We start from the raw sequence: 19,585 nt of genomic DNA, 5'->3' as shown, positions 1-19,585 counted from the left end.
ATGATGCAGCCAAAGTACAACAGTCTCAGTTTAGTCATCTTGGCCTCTAGGGAGAGTTCAATCTTGTTTTGTCTTTCTACAGTGTCCATAGAACTCTTCTCCAGTACTGCTACTCAGATGAGTTAATTTTCTTCCTATCAACTTTCCCCACCCTCCAGTTCTCACATCCATGCATAGTGATGGGAAATACAATGGCATGGACCATTCTAAGTTTAGTATTCAGTGACTTTAGTATTCATCCTTGTATTTCAAGATCTTGCCTAATTCTTACTTAATTGCTTTCCCTAGTCCAGTGATGGCGAACCTATGACACGCGTGCCAGAGGTGGCACTCAAAGCCCTCTCTGTGGGCACATGTGCTGTCACCCAGCACAGAATTTGCCAGAGTTTGTTACTAGAAAGTCAGAGGGACATGGCACTTTGCGATAAATAAGTGGGTTTTGGGTTGCAGTTTGGGTACTCAGCCTCTAAAAGTGCCTATTCCTTCCCTTTAGCTTTTCCTAAGCATTTTCTCTCTCTGCATTTTTAAAAGGAGAGGATAATATTTGTTTGTTATGTGCCCCTAAGTTTTACCCTCTACTTATCCATGGGTCATAACACAATCCATAATTTTTGCCCCAAAAACTGCCCTTGATTTATATATGAGATCAAATTATACATGACTATATATGGTACTTCGGACACACACACCTCACACATTTCCCCCTTTTTTGTCTTAGATAGTGGATTGCCTTAGCAGTTCATACTGACAGTACTTCTGAGCATAGGATTCTTGAAGGGTAATAGTCAGAAGTAACTCAAGTTCTTAGTGCATTCGCAATTTTGTTCCAGTGATACTAATAGCTTGATCAGTGTTTTCTGTTTACAGACTGTAAGGAGAGTACCAGTGAATTTTATTCCTAGATGCTAGTTTACAGTCATTTTCCTGGTGCAGACATAGAGAAACAAGCAGATCAAGTTGTTTAAAAATGAAATGCTGGGATAAACATAGGAAAGAATTCACTATAAAAAAGAATGATAACTTGGATGTTGTAATTAAAATTGCTGTATGCAACAACATCTGTGAACCTGTAATCATAAATTCATATGAGGGATTATGCCATTTTGAATGAACTAAGATTTCCTTCTGTGTAAACATGCACTGGGTGGCATGATTTCATTTCTAAACTGCAAAGGTATATTGTTCTTGTGATTCTGTGGTTCACTTATCCTTCCAATGAAATATAAATGCTCATCTAGCTCAAATAATGCAATTGAAATATGTTAAGCCAGTCTGATAAAGACATCTGAGGATTTTTGCTTTCAAAATAAGTGAAACCTTGCAGGTATAATGGACATGTTTAATCCAGACATGGGTCTAACAAAGGTAGCTGTCTGTCAGCATCAACTTGAAAGTGCAAGTGCCATGAACCTTATCACTGGATTTCTAAGCTTATTAAGAGGAAATAGTTACTTCTGCCCTTTTGTGGGACAGCAGCTAATTTTACCAAGCCATGTTTTCCATTATCTAACCTGTTTGTTTACCAGAAAAATATAGCTGGAGGGGCATTCTGGTGATTTGTCCCATCACATATCTTACTGTTTATTTAAGGATACTGCAGAAGCTAGCTCAAAGAATTATGGGTATTGTTTTATTTGAGATGGGAAAACTGTCTTGCAGGGTTACAGAAGGATTCTTCTATACTGAGAAAATCTCCTCCAAATAGGTGGCAATGTTTTGTATTCTGGGCCCGAGATCAATATGCAAAATGTTAAACTGCTAATATTGCATAGAATGTAATGTTAATCTGCCATAAGGGATAAACTACTGATTGACTGGATTGAAGCATCTAACAGTTGACTTTGTTAGCAGGTGATGCTGTGTGCACTGCCAGTGATGGATCGTTAGTCCAGAACAATTATGATACAATAGAGGGTGGTGGTTTCCTGGGTAAGACATTATTTCCTCAATTTTTCACTATTTTACACTCACTTATTGCTGTCTTCTGTAAAACGCACTTGCCATAGCTTAAACATAAAATAAATAGGGAGATGTTTCAGACATGCACTGCACATGTGCCTGTTTAACCCAGTGACATTTAGGTTTAAAAAATCTGCAAAACACTGACTTTCGGGAGTTCATTTTCCTGCTGAAAATGAACATAACATGTAGTTGATACATTGTACAAAAACTAGACACTTTACAGGCTGTGCACTGACTCTTAAATATTGATGGATCATTAGCAGTATTGCTGAAAGTACCAGTCAAGCATTGGACTTCTTTTATTAGGAGATAAGCAGCACTGTTGTATCTTGACTACAGTGGTACCCCGGGTTACGAATTTAATTCGTTCCGCCGCCGCGTTCGTAACCCGAAATGCTTCGTAAGCCGAAAAAACCATAGGCGCTAATAGCGAAAGCCGCGATTTCGTGCGAAAAGCGCCGAAAAGCACCAAAAAATTTTTCGTAACCCGAAATAACCTTCGTAACCCGGAACAGTTTTTTTCTATGGATTTTTTTCGTAACCCGGAAATTTTGTAAGGCGGCGCATTCGTATCCCGGAGTACCACTGTATATTTTTCCACAAGATGATAATATAGTCAAAATCTCCAGTGCTACTTAAAACATTGTAAGCAGTCGCATTTCAGGAAAAGTTTGAATTGTTGACAGCAGCATAGTGATTTCAGTTCTAAGAGTGCAACCAATTACGGAGGGCCCTTGATATCTGCAGGCTTGCAGTCCACCGATTTTAACCATCCATGGATGGCAAGCCCCATTGCTTTCAATGGGGACATGTCCACATTAATGGATACACACATCACCACCACCATTGAAATCAATTGAACTCGGTACGGGGCAGGGGTCCAGAACACATCCCCTGTGGATACAAAGGGCAGACTTGTAGGTAATTTAAGGCGGGATACAGACCTCCCAAAAGGGCAGTCTGCTGCCGCCCTAGTTTTCTATGCAAAGGAGCTGCAGCGGACAAACCGTGTGGCTCCCTTGCGCAGCAAAAAGAAGCCGCAAAAGTGACTTCTTTCTGCGTCATCATTATGACGCCGTAAGGCACCAATGGCGCACTTGTGGTGTCATGAAGGCGCCGCAACATGTGGACGTTAGGCGTCCATCATGTCAAAATGGTGGCGCCCATGTGTATAGGTCGCCGCCATTTTTACACCCCCATCACATGAGGGGGCGTTTGAAAGTGCCGTCCCTCGCACGTGATGGGGGCGCCTCATAGTGCCCCTTTAAATCAGGCCTAAGTTTCCTAAGGCTTTAGACTTTGTAAGGAAACCGAACCTGTTAGGGTCTAGTTTTAAATCAGCAGAGTAGCAGAAATGTACCCTTGTGTAATTATGCTTCCCTAAGAACTGAGACTGACTCCAAAAACAACAAACACATGTTGCTTGTAGTTCAAACAAAAGTTTATTAATGGCTTTAATCTATACTGTATGTACATAAAGGCTATATCCTAATCTAGCTAGTGAATAGTTCAGGTAAAACGAAATCTTTATCTCACCATCTTCCAAAGAAGGTTGAGAGAGAAGGAAGATGAAAGACATGCTGTTCAGGAAAAAATCTTTGAAAGCGAGAGAGTGTCTTGTTAGTCCCAAAGGGGGAGTGACGTAAATCACATGGTTAGTTTGAACGAGAGAGAGAGAGAAGAGTTTACATGCAAAAAATCCATTTCTGTCTAAGGAGGGGGAAAGAAAATGCAAAAATCTTCCAACAGGACTGTATAGACAATTTGTTCATTAAAGGTCTAAAAAAAGAAAAACCTCCCAAAGTGAACAGATAAAAAGCATCTGACTTAAATTTCAGTATGTGTGGACTATATTGGTAATGGGAGGGGGCGGGAGGACCCAGGATCTCTCCCTGTTCCATTTCTGGAAGATCATTTCCAGTTTTCTAAAAATGCTAATTGGTGAACTTGGAAGAGAAATGGAGAATAATATTTAGTTGATTCATCTCAGTTTTTAGAGGTAAGATTCCCCCCACACTCCCAATATTGTGGGGAGATTGTAGCAGTATTGCAGGATTGCACAAAATGTTCCTGCAGACCACACAGTTTCACTTCTGTGTTAATAATATGCCATACGTATTACAAAAAGTGCCATGCATATTGAAGGTACCACATCCGACAGACATCCTATATTGAGTGTATTTACCTGACCCTAAAGGCTAGGGACAGTCTGGGGATTCTGTTAGTGTATCGGCCACCCCGTGCGCTAGCGGACTCCCTTAACGAGCTGACACAGCTGGTCGCTGAGCTGATGCTGGAGACACCCAGGCTACTTGTCCTGGGTGACTTCAACATCTCCCTCACGGCCAGCTATGTTCCACCCGGTGCGGCTCCGGAATTCATGGATACCATGACGGCCATGGGCCTGTCCCAGCTGATAGAGGGTCCTACGCATTGTGCGGGTAATACTCTTGATTTGGTCTTCTGTTCGGATGCGGAAAATCCGTGGGCGGAAATAACTAATGTTTCCCCCCTGTCATGGACGGATCATTTCCTGGTGGAGGCAAAAATCAAGGTCTCTACCCAGATCCCCCCCGGGGGTGGCGGACCAGTTAGGATGGTCCACCCTCGAAGGCTGATGGAACCCAAAAGGTTCCAGGAAGCTTTAGAGGGGTACATGGTTGGAAGTGACGGCGACTCTGTTGATGCCCTGACTTGTATTTGGAATACCGGTCTCTCTAGGGCTATACACTGTATCGCTCCCAAGCACCCTCTCAGGCCCGCTTCCAAACGTAAGCCCTGGTATACGGAAGATCTCTGGGCGAGGAAGCGGGAACTGCGAAGGCTAGAGTGCCGTTGGCGGAAACACCTTCGCTTAGACGACAAGGCTCTCCTAGACCAACTGTTAGAGGACTATGGAGAGGCGATACGAGCAGCTAAGAACTCGTTCTATGGTGCTCGCGTCGCGTCCGCGGAGTCACGTCCAGCAGAGTTGTTCAGGGTGGTGAGGGAGCTAACTCAGCTCCCTCCTGCCCCGAACCAGATCCTTGAACCTTCTAAGGCCTGCTGCGACCAATTTAATAACTTCTTCGTGGATAAAATCTCTCGGATAAGCGAAGGTCTTAACGCCAACATTCAAGCAGAACCTAGAGTAGAGGCGTCCAGAGCCTCCGTGGACTCCATTAAACTGGATCGGTTTGAGTTGGTAAGTACCGATGATGTGGACAAGATCCTCGGAAGTGTTCGGAAGACAACTTGCTCTCTCGATCCCTATCCCTCATGGCTAGCGGCCCAGGGGGGGACCGGCGGTAACTTTATTGCTACGCCGGATTATTAACACATCTTTGAGGGAAGGGCAATTTCCATCTGAACTAAAATTGGCCATAGTAAAACCTTTATTAAAAAAGCCCTCCCTCGACCCCCTGGTACATAACAATTATCGGCCAGTTTCGCTGCTGCCATTTTTGGGGAAGGTGATCGAGAGGGCGGTTGCAATCCAGCTTCAGGCGGTCTTGGATGAAACGGATTATCTAGACCCATTTCAAACTGGCTTCCGGGCGGGTTACAGGGTTGAGACGGCCATGGTCACCTTGGTCGATGATCTCCGTCTGGGCATCGACGGGGGAAGCGTGTCCCTGTTGGTGCTCTTGGACATCTCAGCGGCTTTCGATACCATAGACCATGGTATCCTTCTGGGGCGCCTGGCAGAGGTGGGAATCGGGAGCACTGCGCTCCAGTGGTTCCGGTCCTACCTCTCCGGGAGGTCCCAGATGGTGCAGCTGGGAGACGTGTGCTCCGATGAGAGGGCCCTTATAACTGGGGTCCCTCAAGGAGCCATTCTGTCTCCCATGCTATTTAACATTTACATAAAACTGCTGGGAGGGATCATCCGGAGACATGGGGCGCGGGGTTATCAATACGCTGATGACACCCAAATAATTTTCTCTATGTCTCCGACTGATGCAGTGACCGGGGATGGTGTCTCTCCTCTCATGGCCTGTCTGGAGTCAGTAATGGGCTGGATGAGGGAAAACCGACTCAAGCTGAATCCAGAGAAAACGGAGGTACTTGTGATAGGTTCCCCTGGTCCAGGAATGGTGGTAGTTCCACCTGTCCTGAACGGGGTCACGCTCCCTGTGAAGGACTCTGTGCGCAGTCTGGGGGTGCTTCTTAACTCGTCGCTTCACCTGACTGCTCAGGTGAATGCGACGGTCAAGAACACCTGTTATCAGCTTCGACTTATTCGCCAGCTGCGCCCATACCTGGCCCAGAGGGACCTTGAAACAGTAGTACATGCTCTGGTAACCTCGAGATTGGATTTCTGCAACGCACTCTACATGGGGCAACCCTTATACCAAACCCGGAAGCTACAAATGGTACAGAATATGGCAGCCAGGCTGGTCACTGGAACTTCCAGGGCCAGCCATATTACACCGGTGCTTAAAGATCTGCATTGGCTGCCTATTCACTTCCGGGCACAATATAAGGTGTTGGTGATGACCTATAAAGCCCTAAATGGCTTGGGCCCAGGATACCTGAAGGACCGCCTCTCTCCGTACATTCCGTCCCGCACCCTCAGAATATCTGGGCAGCAACTACTTAAGGTGCCAGGGGCTAGGTTGACCTCCACCGCGAGGAAGACATTTTCCATCGCCGCCCCAGCCCTTTGGAACACGCTGCCCACAGAGCTCCGCTCGGCCACCTCCCTGGCCCAATTTAGAAAGGACCTAAAAACCTTTCTATTTCAGCTTGCATTCCCCGATTAAAGTCCAGTGGGCCTCCCTTCCTCTTCTGTGGCAAAGAGGACTGGCTAACGGGGGTTTTATTCTGTTTGTGTGTAATTGTTTTTAACCCTGATGTATATGTTGTTTGATATTTTGCTGTCAACCGCCCTGATCTATGGAAGGGCGGTATAAAAATAAAAATTTTATTTTTATTATTTTATTAAGGTATTATGTCAATAATGAGAATAAATAAATTTCTCTGAAGTGGACTTGAATGTTAGTTTTACTTCTTTCCATTTAATGAATATATTCTTCTTTTAGCAACTGCACATAGCCCTTCAGCTCCTCAGAATCTTAAAATGAATAGACATGTTGGAAGTGCTTATCCCAGCTTACCACCAGGCTACCAAACTACATCATCCCCTGGAGGACCAAGAATGCCTTATGCAGGTGGACCACAACAGTTCCCTCAGGTAAACTGATTATCTTGCTTAAATAAACCCTTTGTTTATGTATTAAAATATTTATATCCCACCTTAAATCATGAGATCTCAGGGTGTTGTACAAGAAAAACCCAATATTAATAGATTAAAACAATTTACTGCAATAAATATAATTTATATAGATTGGAAACATTTAAACACACTAACAAGTTAAAATAGCTAAAAATAGTTAAAACAGTTTAGTAAATCAGTTTGCTAAAGCCAAACCCAGAGTAAAGCCTACTTACCAAACACTTTAACAAATAACCACTTTTTTTACTTCACACCCAAATAAAACCAGTGTTGGTACCAAATTAGGCCTTTCAGGGGAGAGCATTTCACAACTGGCTTGCACATTGCTGAGAAGGCCTTCTCTAGTGTCCGTACACAATGTATTGACCTCACTGATGGGATGCAGAAGAGCTTCTGCCCACAGCAGACTTCAGTTAGCCATAGTAATATGTTGATTTTATTATATAGTCCAGTCTATTGTGGCTTGGTTGATTTTGTAGAAATCAGACTTTCCTGGCCATAAGAGTCCAGTAACTGCAACATTTATATCCCACTGAAAAGCCTTTCATACTCCTTTCATTGCTAACAGATATTTTGAGATGGTGAACATTCATGCTTGTTTACAGAAAGCAGTGACCTGTGAGCTGTTGATACTGCTTGTATGAAGTGCTTCAGCACCAGTAGTGGCTTGACCACTGTATGAAATGTAAGCATCTTTGTCAGTGAACTTAATACTAGACAAAGAAGATAGAAGGATAAGTGTGGGCAAACATGGTTCTCATATTATAAGGGCGTAAGTCTTGAATAAATGAATGTAAAGAGGAAATTAGGAGGAGAAAAATTGCTGTGCTGTTCTTCTGATGGGCATCATAATACAAGGAATGAGTGGAAGGAGTCAAAGGAAGTAGCAGAAGAGTTTAGGGGGATATGAGTAGTAAGAAGAATAAAGGGGTACAACAAGAGATTCAGTGTGGTGAGCAGTTTCTATAAACCATAGAAGTTGGTTGTGGTGGGGGGGGGGGAGTGTGACAGGAAATTAGGAAATAGGGGAGATTATGGCTGTCTCGAGACATTCTGGATAGTTGAAAAAGGAGAAATATAATAAAGTGAGGGTTCTAATACACTACCAAAATAATGAACAGACTGGGGAGGGATTTTGTGTGTATGTATGTATGTATGTGTTAGGCACATAATGAAACCAAAAATGCTTGGATGCATGAGGCGTAGGATGAGACCAAGGCTGTAAAATAAGGCAGACAAAACTTCAGTGAGGATGACTGCAGATTTGTTTGCTGCTACAAGCATGTGAATGTGGTAGAGACCATTGTTTTTGGCTATGGAAGGCAGAGTTCAAATTGCTGCTTAGCTGTGAAGTTTGCTGAGTTATGAAACATGCTGAGTGACCTTGGACAAGTCTCTCACTGAGTGGTTCTGTGATTCAGATTTTGTAAGCATGTATTTTAATTTTCCTGAGCACTTGGTGCTTCATGGAGAGATATTTGTGTGTTATTTCGATACAGTCTCATTCTTGAAACTATAAAAAGAGATAGAACCCCTGGGGTTACAGTAACATTTGTACCTCTGGCTAGTTGAGCAAGCAAGCACCCCAACATACTCTACACTTTATTAAGGGACGAGTTATAAGGAAAGATGAAATAGTCCATTTATGGTTTACTTAAACATCTGCCATATCTGTAGTTCTCTACATCACAACAAAAGAGAATTGTACTTGTGAACTCTCCCCATTTTTTCCAACAGTCTTTGCATTATATTGTACTTTATTTATTTACAGTATTGGCTTTAGTGTAGGCTAGTGATAAGGAATAATTTTTCAGCCCAAGTACCGTGGCTAACCTTCTTGTGATTGCATGTCATGAGATTTGTAGCCAAAGCTAAAACTGAGTGGGACCAAACTACATCCCCAGTTAACTCTTATCCATACCGTGCATCGATATGCTTAACCCATACATGATCATCATTGTTTTTGTTATTCTCATCTATATTTATATCCCACATTTTTCCTCTGATCTCCTTTGATTTAATAGTGGACAGTCATTGCAGCCATCCTGATTTCATCTGCTAAATCTGTTTATATATTTAAGAATTCTTGTAGGTCACCTGTAGGCTGAACACATTCTACAAAATTCATATGCATCAATTCAGCTCCATTTAATAACTAATACAATTCCAAACTATAAGGCTAGATTTAAATGCAGAGATTAAAATAAATCATGCAATGGAGCACTTCCATTAAGCAGACTCATAAGAATGCCACTCCTAGGAATGTCAGTCAGAATAAGACTGTATTTAGGGGCTCTTCTGAAAGACTGAAAAGACAGGGCCTAACATGTATATAGTACATCAAAATAATATAGTATATTTTTTAAGTTTTTGTTTTTTCTAAGATATATATGGCAATGCTCCAGTTGTAAACATATTTACTCGTAAACAGGACCATTGGACATAGAATTCATTGTTTTAAAAAGTGTATTTTGCCTTTTCACCAAGTAGTTTTCGAGTTAGCATTCAAATGCACAGAATTGTTCTGTATATGGTTTGAAAACCATGCTAGTGGTGCCTTGAGGGGAGACTTCCCAAGAACATACAGTGCCTGAACGCCATCATTAAAGAAAGCTTTGGTGTACATTACTGTTTCTGTACGCCCAATTTAGCCAACATCCAGTGTGATGTAATAGTTAATAGAATAAGATGAGGACTGACTGATGATAAATGTAATCAGTTACAGGTGTATTTAATAATGAAATAGGTAACAAACTAATTAATCTAGAGCTTCAGCTTCTGTCACTGCCACACATATTGTCTCTATGATATCATTCCTAACCAGTGAGAAGGACAACACATTTCATTCTTCCATCACTATTTTAGTATGAAATGGACTCAGTTTGAAATGTGCAGTTCTTTTGAAAGTGATCACTTAGATAGGCAGGAAAGGACCCACTCCCAGTTTTCTTTTTGATTAGAAAACTTCATTCATGCTGGGAGGAAGAAGTAACCAAGAAATGTTAGCATGAAAAATGAATAGAATATCAAAGTGTCAGTGTTCATAGTATTACCTTTGAGTTGAGTGGTATCAATTTGATTAGAATTTCTTTTTTTGGAAATCTGAGCTATGTTTTGCCTAGATTATTATTTTGCTGACGTAAGAAAGTAATGGCAGTTGTTGTTGTGTGCCTTCAAGTTGTTTCTAACTTTTGGTGACCCTAAGGCAAACCTATCACAGGTTTTCTCATCAAGATTTGTTCCAAAGCCTTTGGCTTCCTCTGAGGCTGAGAGGATATGATTAATTTTTGACATTCTTAAAATTTCTCAAAAGAAAGTGTTGGTAGTGGAAATAAATAGCTTCCACCATTTAAAAAGTTACTTCCATTTTTTAGGTAGAGTATACCATTTATGTGCTACTTGGTTCTTGGTACAAACAGCATACCAGCTTTGTTCAGATTCAGTCAACACCTTTGCAGTCTAATGTAAATGATTTGTAAATGTACATAATATTTACACAGCTAGCAGATATGACACTAACTTGTTTCTATGAGTCTAAATTTGCAATGTTGTTTCCATTAGCCTGGCTTGGGAACAAACACTTTGACTACATCAATGGGTGGACTAAGTCTTCAACAAGAAGGATTACGACCTATCAACCTCCTTCAAGAGAGAAATATTCTTCCATCAACCCCCTTGCAGGCACCTGTTCCGAATTTACATGAAGATATCCAGAAGCTGAACTGTAATCCAGAGTAAGTTTTTTTAAAAGTCTTATAAAATACTGTGGTGTTATCAGTTTCTGATATCTTTAATAAATACAAGTAAAAGAAAAAAATGTAACTTAATAGCATTAGACTGAACAAATAATCTTGATATATTTAGCAAAACTAGTGTTATGGCCAGCATTACTTTTGCAACATATTCCATGGCTTTTATAGCAGTTGTAAATGGGAGTTTTTCTTAGAGTCCATAAAAGTCAAATTCTGTCATTGGTTTAGTTCTTCCACCCAAAACAGTGGCCTAGTCCTGCTTAATTCCTGTAAATTCTAAGGGAAATGTCATATTCAAAAAATATATAACAGAAGAAACATTTAACAATTGGACTGTTGGGGCCAAGTAATCTAAAACAGGTACTAGGAAGGCTTGCATGGTCTTGGTTCTGCACTAACAGGTAGACAGCTGTCCCATTGACTCACCCCCAGGCACATCATGGAACAAAAGTTCACAGTCCACCTCTGATACAGTAGCATACTTACATTTTGTTAATTGCTGACAGTTCCAAATAGATCACAAGTGTAGAGTCCTCTGCATTGCAGCTGTAATGTCTACAGAGGTTTAACATATGGATATCTATAAAGGTGCTTTTCAAGCATTGGTATTTATAGTATGCCTGATAGAATGTAAGCTGCAGCATAACATGTACTTCAATAGCTCCACAGTCAAAATAAACTGAGCAAGGAGATAGGACAGAAGCACCGTGGTGCTGCTGAGGTGAGATACAAAGAAGCACACCTGAACTACGAACAGACACTAGTGCTGGGTACATCTAATACAAACCCTCCACTGGAGGTCTCATTACCACCACCTACGCTATTCCACCTAAATCTCTGGAGCAGATTTTCTGGACACATAAGGCACTGTAGGAGAGAGAATAGATGAAGAATACCTCCTCCATTGTGCCAATGAAAATGCTCTGCTAGTTCAAAAGCTTTATGTGGAAGGGAGGAATCATCTTGTTGATGGGAGGCTCATGCTGAGTCTAATCCTGTGCAGATTTTTTACAGAACATGCATGCGTGCTATTACTGTTTTTCAAGTAGACTGCTTTGGAAATACAAAAATAGTACAACTCGGCAATGCTTCCCACTTCAGACATTAAAGTTTAGTATCTGGGTTACTTGAGATACTATAGTTTCTTATTACTAGACTGAAATACTACATAAGAGGTGATGTGTCTTTCTTCTGCCCAAACTGGAGGGATAAGAATACGGAAAATACCAGTGCAGCTCAGGGATGAGTAATGCATATAATTGATAGTGACTTTAACGTTTTGTCCCTCATGTAGGTTGTTCCGATGTACGTTGACTAACATTCCTCAAACTCAGGCCTTACTGAACAAAGCCAAACTTCCTTTGGGGCTCCTGCTTCATCCTTTCAAAGACTTATCGGTATGATACATTACTGAATACTATGACTGCTGGGGTGTTGGGTTTCAAAATAAGGCTGTGAGTGAGCTGTTCACACAAAATCCCTTTTTGACCCTCTCACAGGATCATCTTTCTTTATTTTCATGACTGAATCAAACCAAAGTTTGCTGCAGTGTCTAGACTGCTTTCAACAGTCCCTAAAAGGCAGGCCTGGAAGTCCTGGATTGATCTTGTTTTGGGGGGATCATTTAGTTCTCAGTGTCCTTCGTTGTGCGTCTTGGCACACTGTAGCTTGACTTTTAAACAGAAAGTAAGGAATCAAGCCCAGTGGAGAGGGGGAGTCACTCAACTCACTTTTCTCCAAAACATGGTTGATATAATGCACTGTTTTAGTTATGTATTTTTGCCTATCCCTAAAAAACCCTGCATTTTCTGCAAAATGGCATTTTAAAAGTTCATATGCAACACTTTCTTTAATAGTGAACTCCCTCCCTTCAGCCACCATCTTGAGGGAGAGAGAGGCAGGCTAGCTCCAACAGGCCTGCCTGGAAGAAGACAAGCCCTCCCTTCATCCACCATCTTGAGGGAGAGAGAGACAGGCTAGCTCCAACAGGCCTGCTTGGAAGAAGCAGAGCCCTCCCTCCGGTCCATCTGCCTTGGTCCAAGCCTCAGAGGGAGAGAAGAATGCTGGACCTGATCCCCTCCCCCTCTCACCATTCCCTTCTCCTTTTGTGTCGTGTCTTTTAGACTGTAAGCAGGGAACTATCTGGTTAAAAAATAATAAATGTAAGCCGCCCTGAGAGCCATTAGGGCTGAAGGGCGGGATATAAATACCTAAATAAATAAATAAATTTTATCTCTATGGCGATACATTTATGCATTTTTCAAGGTATACTGAAGCTGTCAAAACATGTATGGTGTTAGGTTTATTATAAGGCATAATCTTCAAATCAAAGCAAGCATCCTTGCAAAATCTGTTCTTCCCTGATTTTAATCTACTCTTATGGTTGCTGTTTGCAAATAAGTAGAAGGTTTCCAGGCTGGGGAATAACTTCTGGATCCTTGTGGGAAATAATTGTGACATCAGTTGTTGCAAATAGATAGTAACTGTAGCCTTTCTTCCTATATCCAATTCTTTTTTAAAAACATGACTGTGTACTACACATTATCTAGGCTGTCTTTGCCTATTGAATAAATGTGTCCTTCAGAGTGGACTAATCCAAACTAATCAGCAGTTCTTTTAAAAAGTTATTTAGAGATATATTATGAATATTCAATATTCCTTTCCTGCTTCCAAGTGTAAGAGTTGGTTGCAGTCACTTTCACTTAAAGTGACCTTTTTATTTGTGAAACTTGTCTGAACTGATTCATATACTTTGTTTGGTACCCAGACTTACTAAACAGATTCCTGTTCCCTTAGCATGATTGCTCTTAAATTACCTTCCTTTATATTGTGCTTAGTGACAAAAGGAAGAGTCAGAATTGCTGTTGTAAACATGTAGAAGCTGACATTCAACTACAGGAATCCCTTGTGTTTGGATTATTACACTCTGTCTGTTCATAGACAGGTATCTAAGTTAACCTGAAATAGATAATGTATTACCAACATATGACTTACTAAGGCATTCCTTTTTTTTCCTAGCAATTGCCTGTGGTAACTTCCAGTACAATTGTGAGATGTCGTAGCTGTAGAACATATATCAATCCTTTTGTCAGCTTTCTTGACCAAAGGAGATGGAAATGCAACTTATGTTACAGAGTAAATGATGGTGAGTTACTTTGTAAAATGAACACAAAGACACTAAAGACATGGCTTTCAAAAGGTTTAATATACATATCCATCTCCCTGTCTTCATGCTACTTCATTCTTATGTGACATCAATTACTTCTGGTTCTTAGGTTTTAATACTAGTGTAAATGTTATGAGTGTAATATTATGCGGATTAATGTTACATGGAAATTCAAGGGTTTTCTTAGTGCATTCTAGCTTCAAGTGGTTATATTTAGAATACTTTCATTCTGAGAATGCTTGTACCTTGTAGTAAAAATGCAGTATTTTCCTCTTGCAGTTCCAGAAGAATTTATGTATAATCCTGTGACAAGAGTTTATGGAGAACCTCATAAAAGACCTGAAGTTCAAAATGCAACAATTGAGTTTATGGCTCCTTCTGAATACATGGTGAGATTCCTCTGCAACTTGGAAATCATCTAGTAGGAGAGGGCTGGAGAACCTGGAGCTCTGTCTATGACAGTGGACCTCAATTCTCACCAGCCCCTTCCAGCATTATGCCCAGTGAGGGATGATGGGAGGAGTAGTTCATCAACCTCTGGAAATCTGTTTTCCCCTTCCCTTTGCAATTAGAAACACATCCCATTCCTTTTCTTTTCTATGTGTTTGCTCCTAGTCATAGGCATGTGAGTTGTTACTCTCTTTGTTATGTGCAATATCTAGTTTATATGGCTACTCAAGAAAAAATAATTTTTCATTTCATACTAAGCAACTGCTACCTATAATTCTGGATCATATTTCAGAGAATCCTGTTTATTGCCTGCAAAAGTTGTGTTTGATTTGTTCCAGTATTGCTATTTTTTGCAGAGCAGTCGCCTGTGCTATTAAATGGTTTTTGACGCTTCTCAGATTGAGAATAAACTTTTTTGCTAGTATAAACAATTTCTGTACAAAAGCCAAAAAACAAAAACCAGTCTGCTGTGCATTGGGAACAAACCAAGTGCACCTTGAGTCACATTCCTGGAGTTCAGCCATCACATTTTCTATATTTTTTAACATCTGAATTGCAGCTAGCCTTTTTTTTTATGATACTTTGTTCTAGATTGCATTGTTTGGTGTAATCTTGCTATCTGTAACACCTACCAGTAATTAATTAGTCAGTTTTTAAATTTCCATTTTGGGTACTGGATCTAGTTTATGGATGATAGCCACATCTAGCTTAGATTTTTTTTTTCTTTATTGGTTTCTTCTGCTTTCTTGACCATATCCTCTGCTGAAGAGTTCTGGAGAACTCAGAAACTTTCATCCTTTTGTGGCACATGCACTTGTTTTCCCTGTCAGCGTGCCAGCGCCATACGCAGCTTTAACCTTACACAGAAGGTTAAGCTGCCGAGCAATGAATGGCGTGCACGCATGTGGCATGCACACCGTGCCGAATGCAAAAGCACTCCCCCATTGCAGCCAATGGGGTTTTAGCTTACGCATTTTTCCCCATATGTGGAGGGATCCAGAACGGATCCCTGCATATGCAGAAGGCAAACTATATCTTAACTTGCCTGCTACTTTGGAGATGTGGCATTTAACAATTGAATGAAGACTTCTCTTCCTTGCATACATATTATCAGGGGAAGAAAGAGAATGTATAATGCACAGTCATTCTCAGTTTCTCCCACTGCTTTCAGCAGAAAAAATAAAAGAAAAACAAAACAACTACCCATTTCCAATTTGGATTAGTAGTTCTAACTTAAAATTGATTAGGATCAGGTTTAGACACACTATTAAATGAAGGTAACTGTTTCTTTTTTTCAGCTACGTCCACCTCAGCCTCCTGTGTACCTTTTTGTATTTGATGTGTCTCATAATGCAATAGAAACAGGATACTTGAACACTGTATGCAAGACCTTGTTGGACAATCTAGATTTGTAAGTGCTGTGGAATGTTCTTCTTTTCAGTTTGCAAAAGATATTAAATTGTTATGTTACTGGTAGGCTGAGTTCAGGAAAGTAATTTCCAGGTCTTTTTCAGTGTCTTCAGCTTATCACATTAAAATTAATGCAGTTTCAAGGTGTCATCTCTGGGATTTGCATCCTTTACAGCAAGGGTGGAAAATCATGCAGCTCTTGAGATAATTGTTGGACTATATGTTCCAGCAGCCTTAGCCAGCATAGCTAATGGTGGGGGATGCTAGAAGTTGTATGCTAGTGACATCTGGAAAACTGCATGATTTCCACTCCTGCTTTGCACAGTTCAAGTGAAGTTGTAGCTACCAGATTTTTATGATGCCTCCAAATGGCTGGCACTGTACATCTTGAGCTGCTCATACTGAATAAAGAAAAAAAAATCTCAATCCAGGTTTTTTTCCTTTAAAAACTAAAAGAATATTGGATCTTTGGGTTGTCATACTGAATTTCAAAATGTAAAATTTGAAAGTGTGAATGTAATGGAAGGAACACCTATATTCAAGATTCCAGATACACTTGTGATGTACTTCGTGTAACTCCTACCTAATCCAGATTTTCCCCCTTGTCACTTTTTTGCTTCCAAGTAGCATGGTTATCTATTGTATTGCTAGAACGCTAACATGAAATTCTAGTCAGTGAATCAATTTGAGTGTCAGTTTGATAGCTGTCTGCTGAAAAAACAAGTATTTTTATCTCAAGGGCAATATATTGCAAAAAAAATTATTCCATAGAAAATATATCTATTTGACATGAATTTGCTCTTAGAGTCTTATTAAACACAGTGCTATGTTTTCTCTCTTGTTTTTCAGACTCCCTGGAAACACTAGAACAAAAATTGGCTTCATAACATTTGACAGCACAATCCATTTCTATAGCCTTCAGGAAGGTCTCTCTCAGCCTCAGATGTTAATAGTTTCAGATATTGATGGCAAGTAGAAATAATCTGTAGCACTAGATTTATGAAGTATGCTTTATGATTCCTAGGACATACAGACTTAGATGGGAATATTAATCCATCAGTAGCAAAATTTTAATGTTTCAAAGGACAAATACAATGAGAGACTTGTACAAGATGATTCTTTGTCACAAGGCAGGAGAGCAGATGGGGAAAGTGTTAACACTTCCTTTGGTCAAAGGCAAGGTCACCAACTTTGAATTTTTTTCTGAGGAGAAAGCAGCTCCTCTCACACTCAGTTTTTGTCTCTGCCATTGGGAAGGGTGTGGCCTTTTTAGTGTTACTGAGCTGTGCTTAAAAATAAAGCCAGATTTTTTAAAATCTATTTTACTTTCTCCCTCTATCTTCATACTCTTAGTTAGCTGGAAAAAGGAGATTTTCTGGTTAGGACCTGGTAAATAGTAGCTAGCTGCTGGAAAGTTTCATTGAGGCCTCTTGTTCACTTGACCCTCAATCATTCTGACTTCTCCCATCCAACAGAAAGGATGGAAAAAGAGTAGAGCAGAGTACTTCACATTCCCCACATCTTTTTGGCCATAGTCAAGTTTAAGAGAGGTTCTGCCAGAAACCTCAAAGCCTTCAGCACTTCACTTCATGTCTCCCTGGACCTGCTTGATATCACTACAGGTATAAGCTTAAGCACAAGTTTTTGTTTTCCTGTTAAGGCTGTTCATGCCTTAAGCCTGCTTCATCTTTCTTGTTTGCTACTTCTCCCTCAAGAAAGGCTGAGGAGAATTTCAGAGCAAATCTAGCTATGGTACACTTTGAAGGTTCCCTCCTGTTTGTGGGGAAAAGGATATTTTTATGCAAACCGAAGACAAGAAGAAGGATATGGCTCCTAGCCAGAAGGAAGAGACAAAGCAATCAACAAAATCTTTGGTCATTGTTTTTGGCCCTTTTGTAATTTTGGCAAAGGAAGGGACTTTCGACCCTTCATACCGGCACAGAACAGACCACACTTTCCTTTCTGCAACAAGGAGAGTCAGCCACACCAACCCTGTGCAGGAAACCATCCTTGTATGAGCTCTGAAGCCCAACCCTCACAACATCAGTCAATAGGGAAAAGATTGCCTGTGTTCCTGCTAACCTGACAACATTCCTCATCAGACCAATGGCTATTAAGGACTATAGAACAGGGATATACCATAGAATTTGTTCCTCCACTCTGGGCATGCTTTATCCAGTCTCCAGACTCAAAATCACCACACAAAAATCATCTTATTCAGCAGGCCTTCACTCATCTACTGTCTCTTGGTGACTATAGAGCAGGTCCCTCCAGAAGAAATATTCACAGGAATATATTCCATATTTTTTTCTGGTTATAAAAAAGGAAAGCGAGAATAGTCCCATTCCAGATCTGAAATTCATCAGCAAATTAATCAGCTACAGAAAATTTAGGATGGAAGTCTCCAAACCAAGCAAAAACAACTATTTCCAGGGGATTGTAGACTTTCAATAGACCTGGCAGAAGCCTATTTACATGTTCTTGTGCATACTTGCGCCTGAAGACTCCTACATTTTTGTTTCCTCAGTACCCATTACCAGTTCAAGGCTCTGTGTTTTGGTGCAAGGGTTTTCACAAAGTAATGATTGCTCCTGTTGTTTATCTGAGACTGCTGCTATTTTTACTTATTTGGACAATCTATTGGTTAGATCCCTTATCCTTCCAGGTATTTGAGAGGCTCTACATTCTCACATATAGTTTCCTTTTGATCACAGATTTGTGATCACCATGTCCCACCCAGTAGTTGATCCACTTGGGGACATTCATAGATGCACAGGCAGGGTTGATTTGCTTTGTTTCCAGACAGAATAGCAAAATTTCAGTCTGGATGCTGAATTCAACATCTTTGATGGCCTAGGCACATCTATCAGACCTCATTGGGAGCGAGGTTTTATTGTCATCTTCAGTGGCTGCTGGGACACTTCAAGACACACATTGCCTTTTGCTGTCATGTCAGAGTTCTAAGTTCATCAGCACTTCACTTAAATATGCAATTTTTGCCCCTACACTCTGCTCCACGTGGGATGTGCATACTTTTTTTGGATATCTCTTTGGTGCATGTTATATAGAGCTGTGAATCAATGTGCAAAATTGGGTTAATTGTGCTGTTCCATTCTGAGAGTCAGGCATGAGAACAAGCTAACCTTTCACTTGGTTGGTGGCTCTAGGTAAAAAATTTCTCCCTTTCTACAGTGGGAACTGCTTAGGAATCTCTAGCAGACCATATTCTTTTCCTCTGACATGACTTTACTGGGTCTTGGAGTTATTTTTTCCAGTCTATTTTCCCCCCCTCTAAAAGGTAAAGACATTTATTTCAGAGGAGCCTCCTCCTGAGCAGGACATCTGATTTGCTGACCCTTCCTTTGACCAGAGATATGTCAACTTTCCTGCTTACATACCAAAATGGAGCTTTATGTTGATGTTTAAGTTTCTTTTCTCTAGCACAGATATCACTTGCTAAAGGGACAATGTTAAACCAACAGTTTTTTCTAGATTACCCTATATATTCAACTATAAGTCAACTTCACGTATACATTGAGGGCATGTTTTGAGGCCAAAATCATTGAGGGTGAAAGTTGGAGACATATAACAAAGGAAGCATAGGAAAATGATACTGAACAACTTACA

At 40.6% G+C, this 19,585-nt stretch overlaps 1 protein-coding gene across 2 annotated transcripts in view; it reads left to right on the top strand.

Annotated features, from left to right (window-relative positions):
• The window catches only part of SEC24A (SEC24 homolog A, COPII coat complex component), a 56,829-nt gene that overhangs the window by 17,473 nt on the left and 19,771 nt on the right, over positions 1-19,585 (top strand). The window contains exons 4-11 of one of the 2 annotated variants that reach the window (XM_042450006.1): positions 1,852-1,929; positions 6,987-7,138; positions 10,742-10,914; positions 12,227-12,329; positions 13,951-14,077; positions 14,378-14,487; positions 15,847-15,959; positions 16,808-16,926. In XM_042450006.1, the coding sequence (XP_042305940.1) occupies positions 1,852-1,929; positions 6,987-7,138; positions 10,742-10,914; positions 12,227-12,329; positions 13,951-14,077; positions 14,378-14,487; positions 15,847-15,959; positions 16,808-16,926 (975 nt within the window). Of the gene's footprint in view, positions 1-1,848; positions 1,930-6,986; positions 7,139-10,741; positions 10,915-12,226; positions 12,330-13,950; positions 14,078-14,377; positions 14,488-15,846; positions 15,960-16,807; positions 16,927-19,585 lie in introns of both variants that reach the window. The other variant, XM_042450005.1, reaches the window with a different exon arrangement.

Source organism: Sceloporus undulatus, chromosome 2 (genome assembly GCF_019175285.1).
Source record: "Sceloporus undulatus isolate JIND9_A2432 ecotype Alabama chromosome 2, SceUnd_v1.1, whole genome shotgun sequence".
Lineage (NCBI taxonomy): Eukaryota > Metazoa > Chordata > Lepidosauria > Squamata > Phrynosomatidae > Sceloporus > Sceloporus undulatus.
Note: the sequence above shows the minus strand (reverse complement) of the source record. Positions and strands in the feature narration are given on the sequence as shown.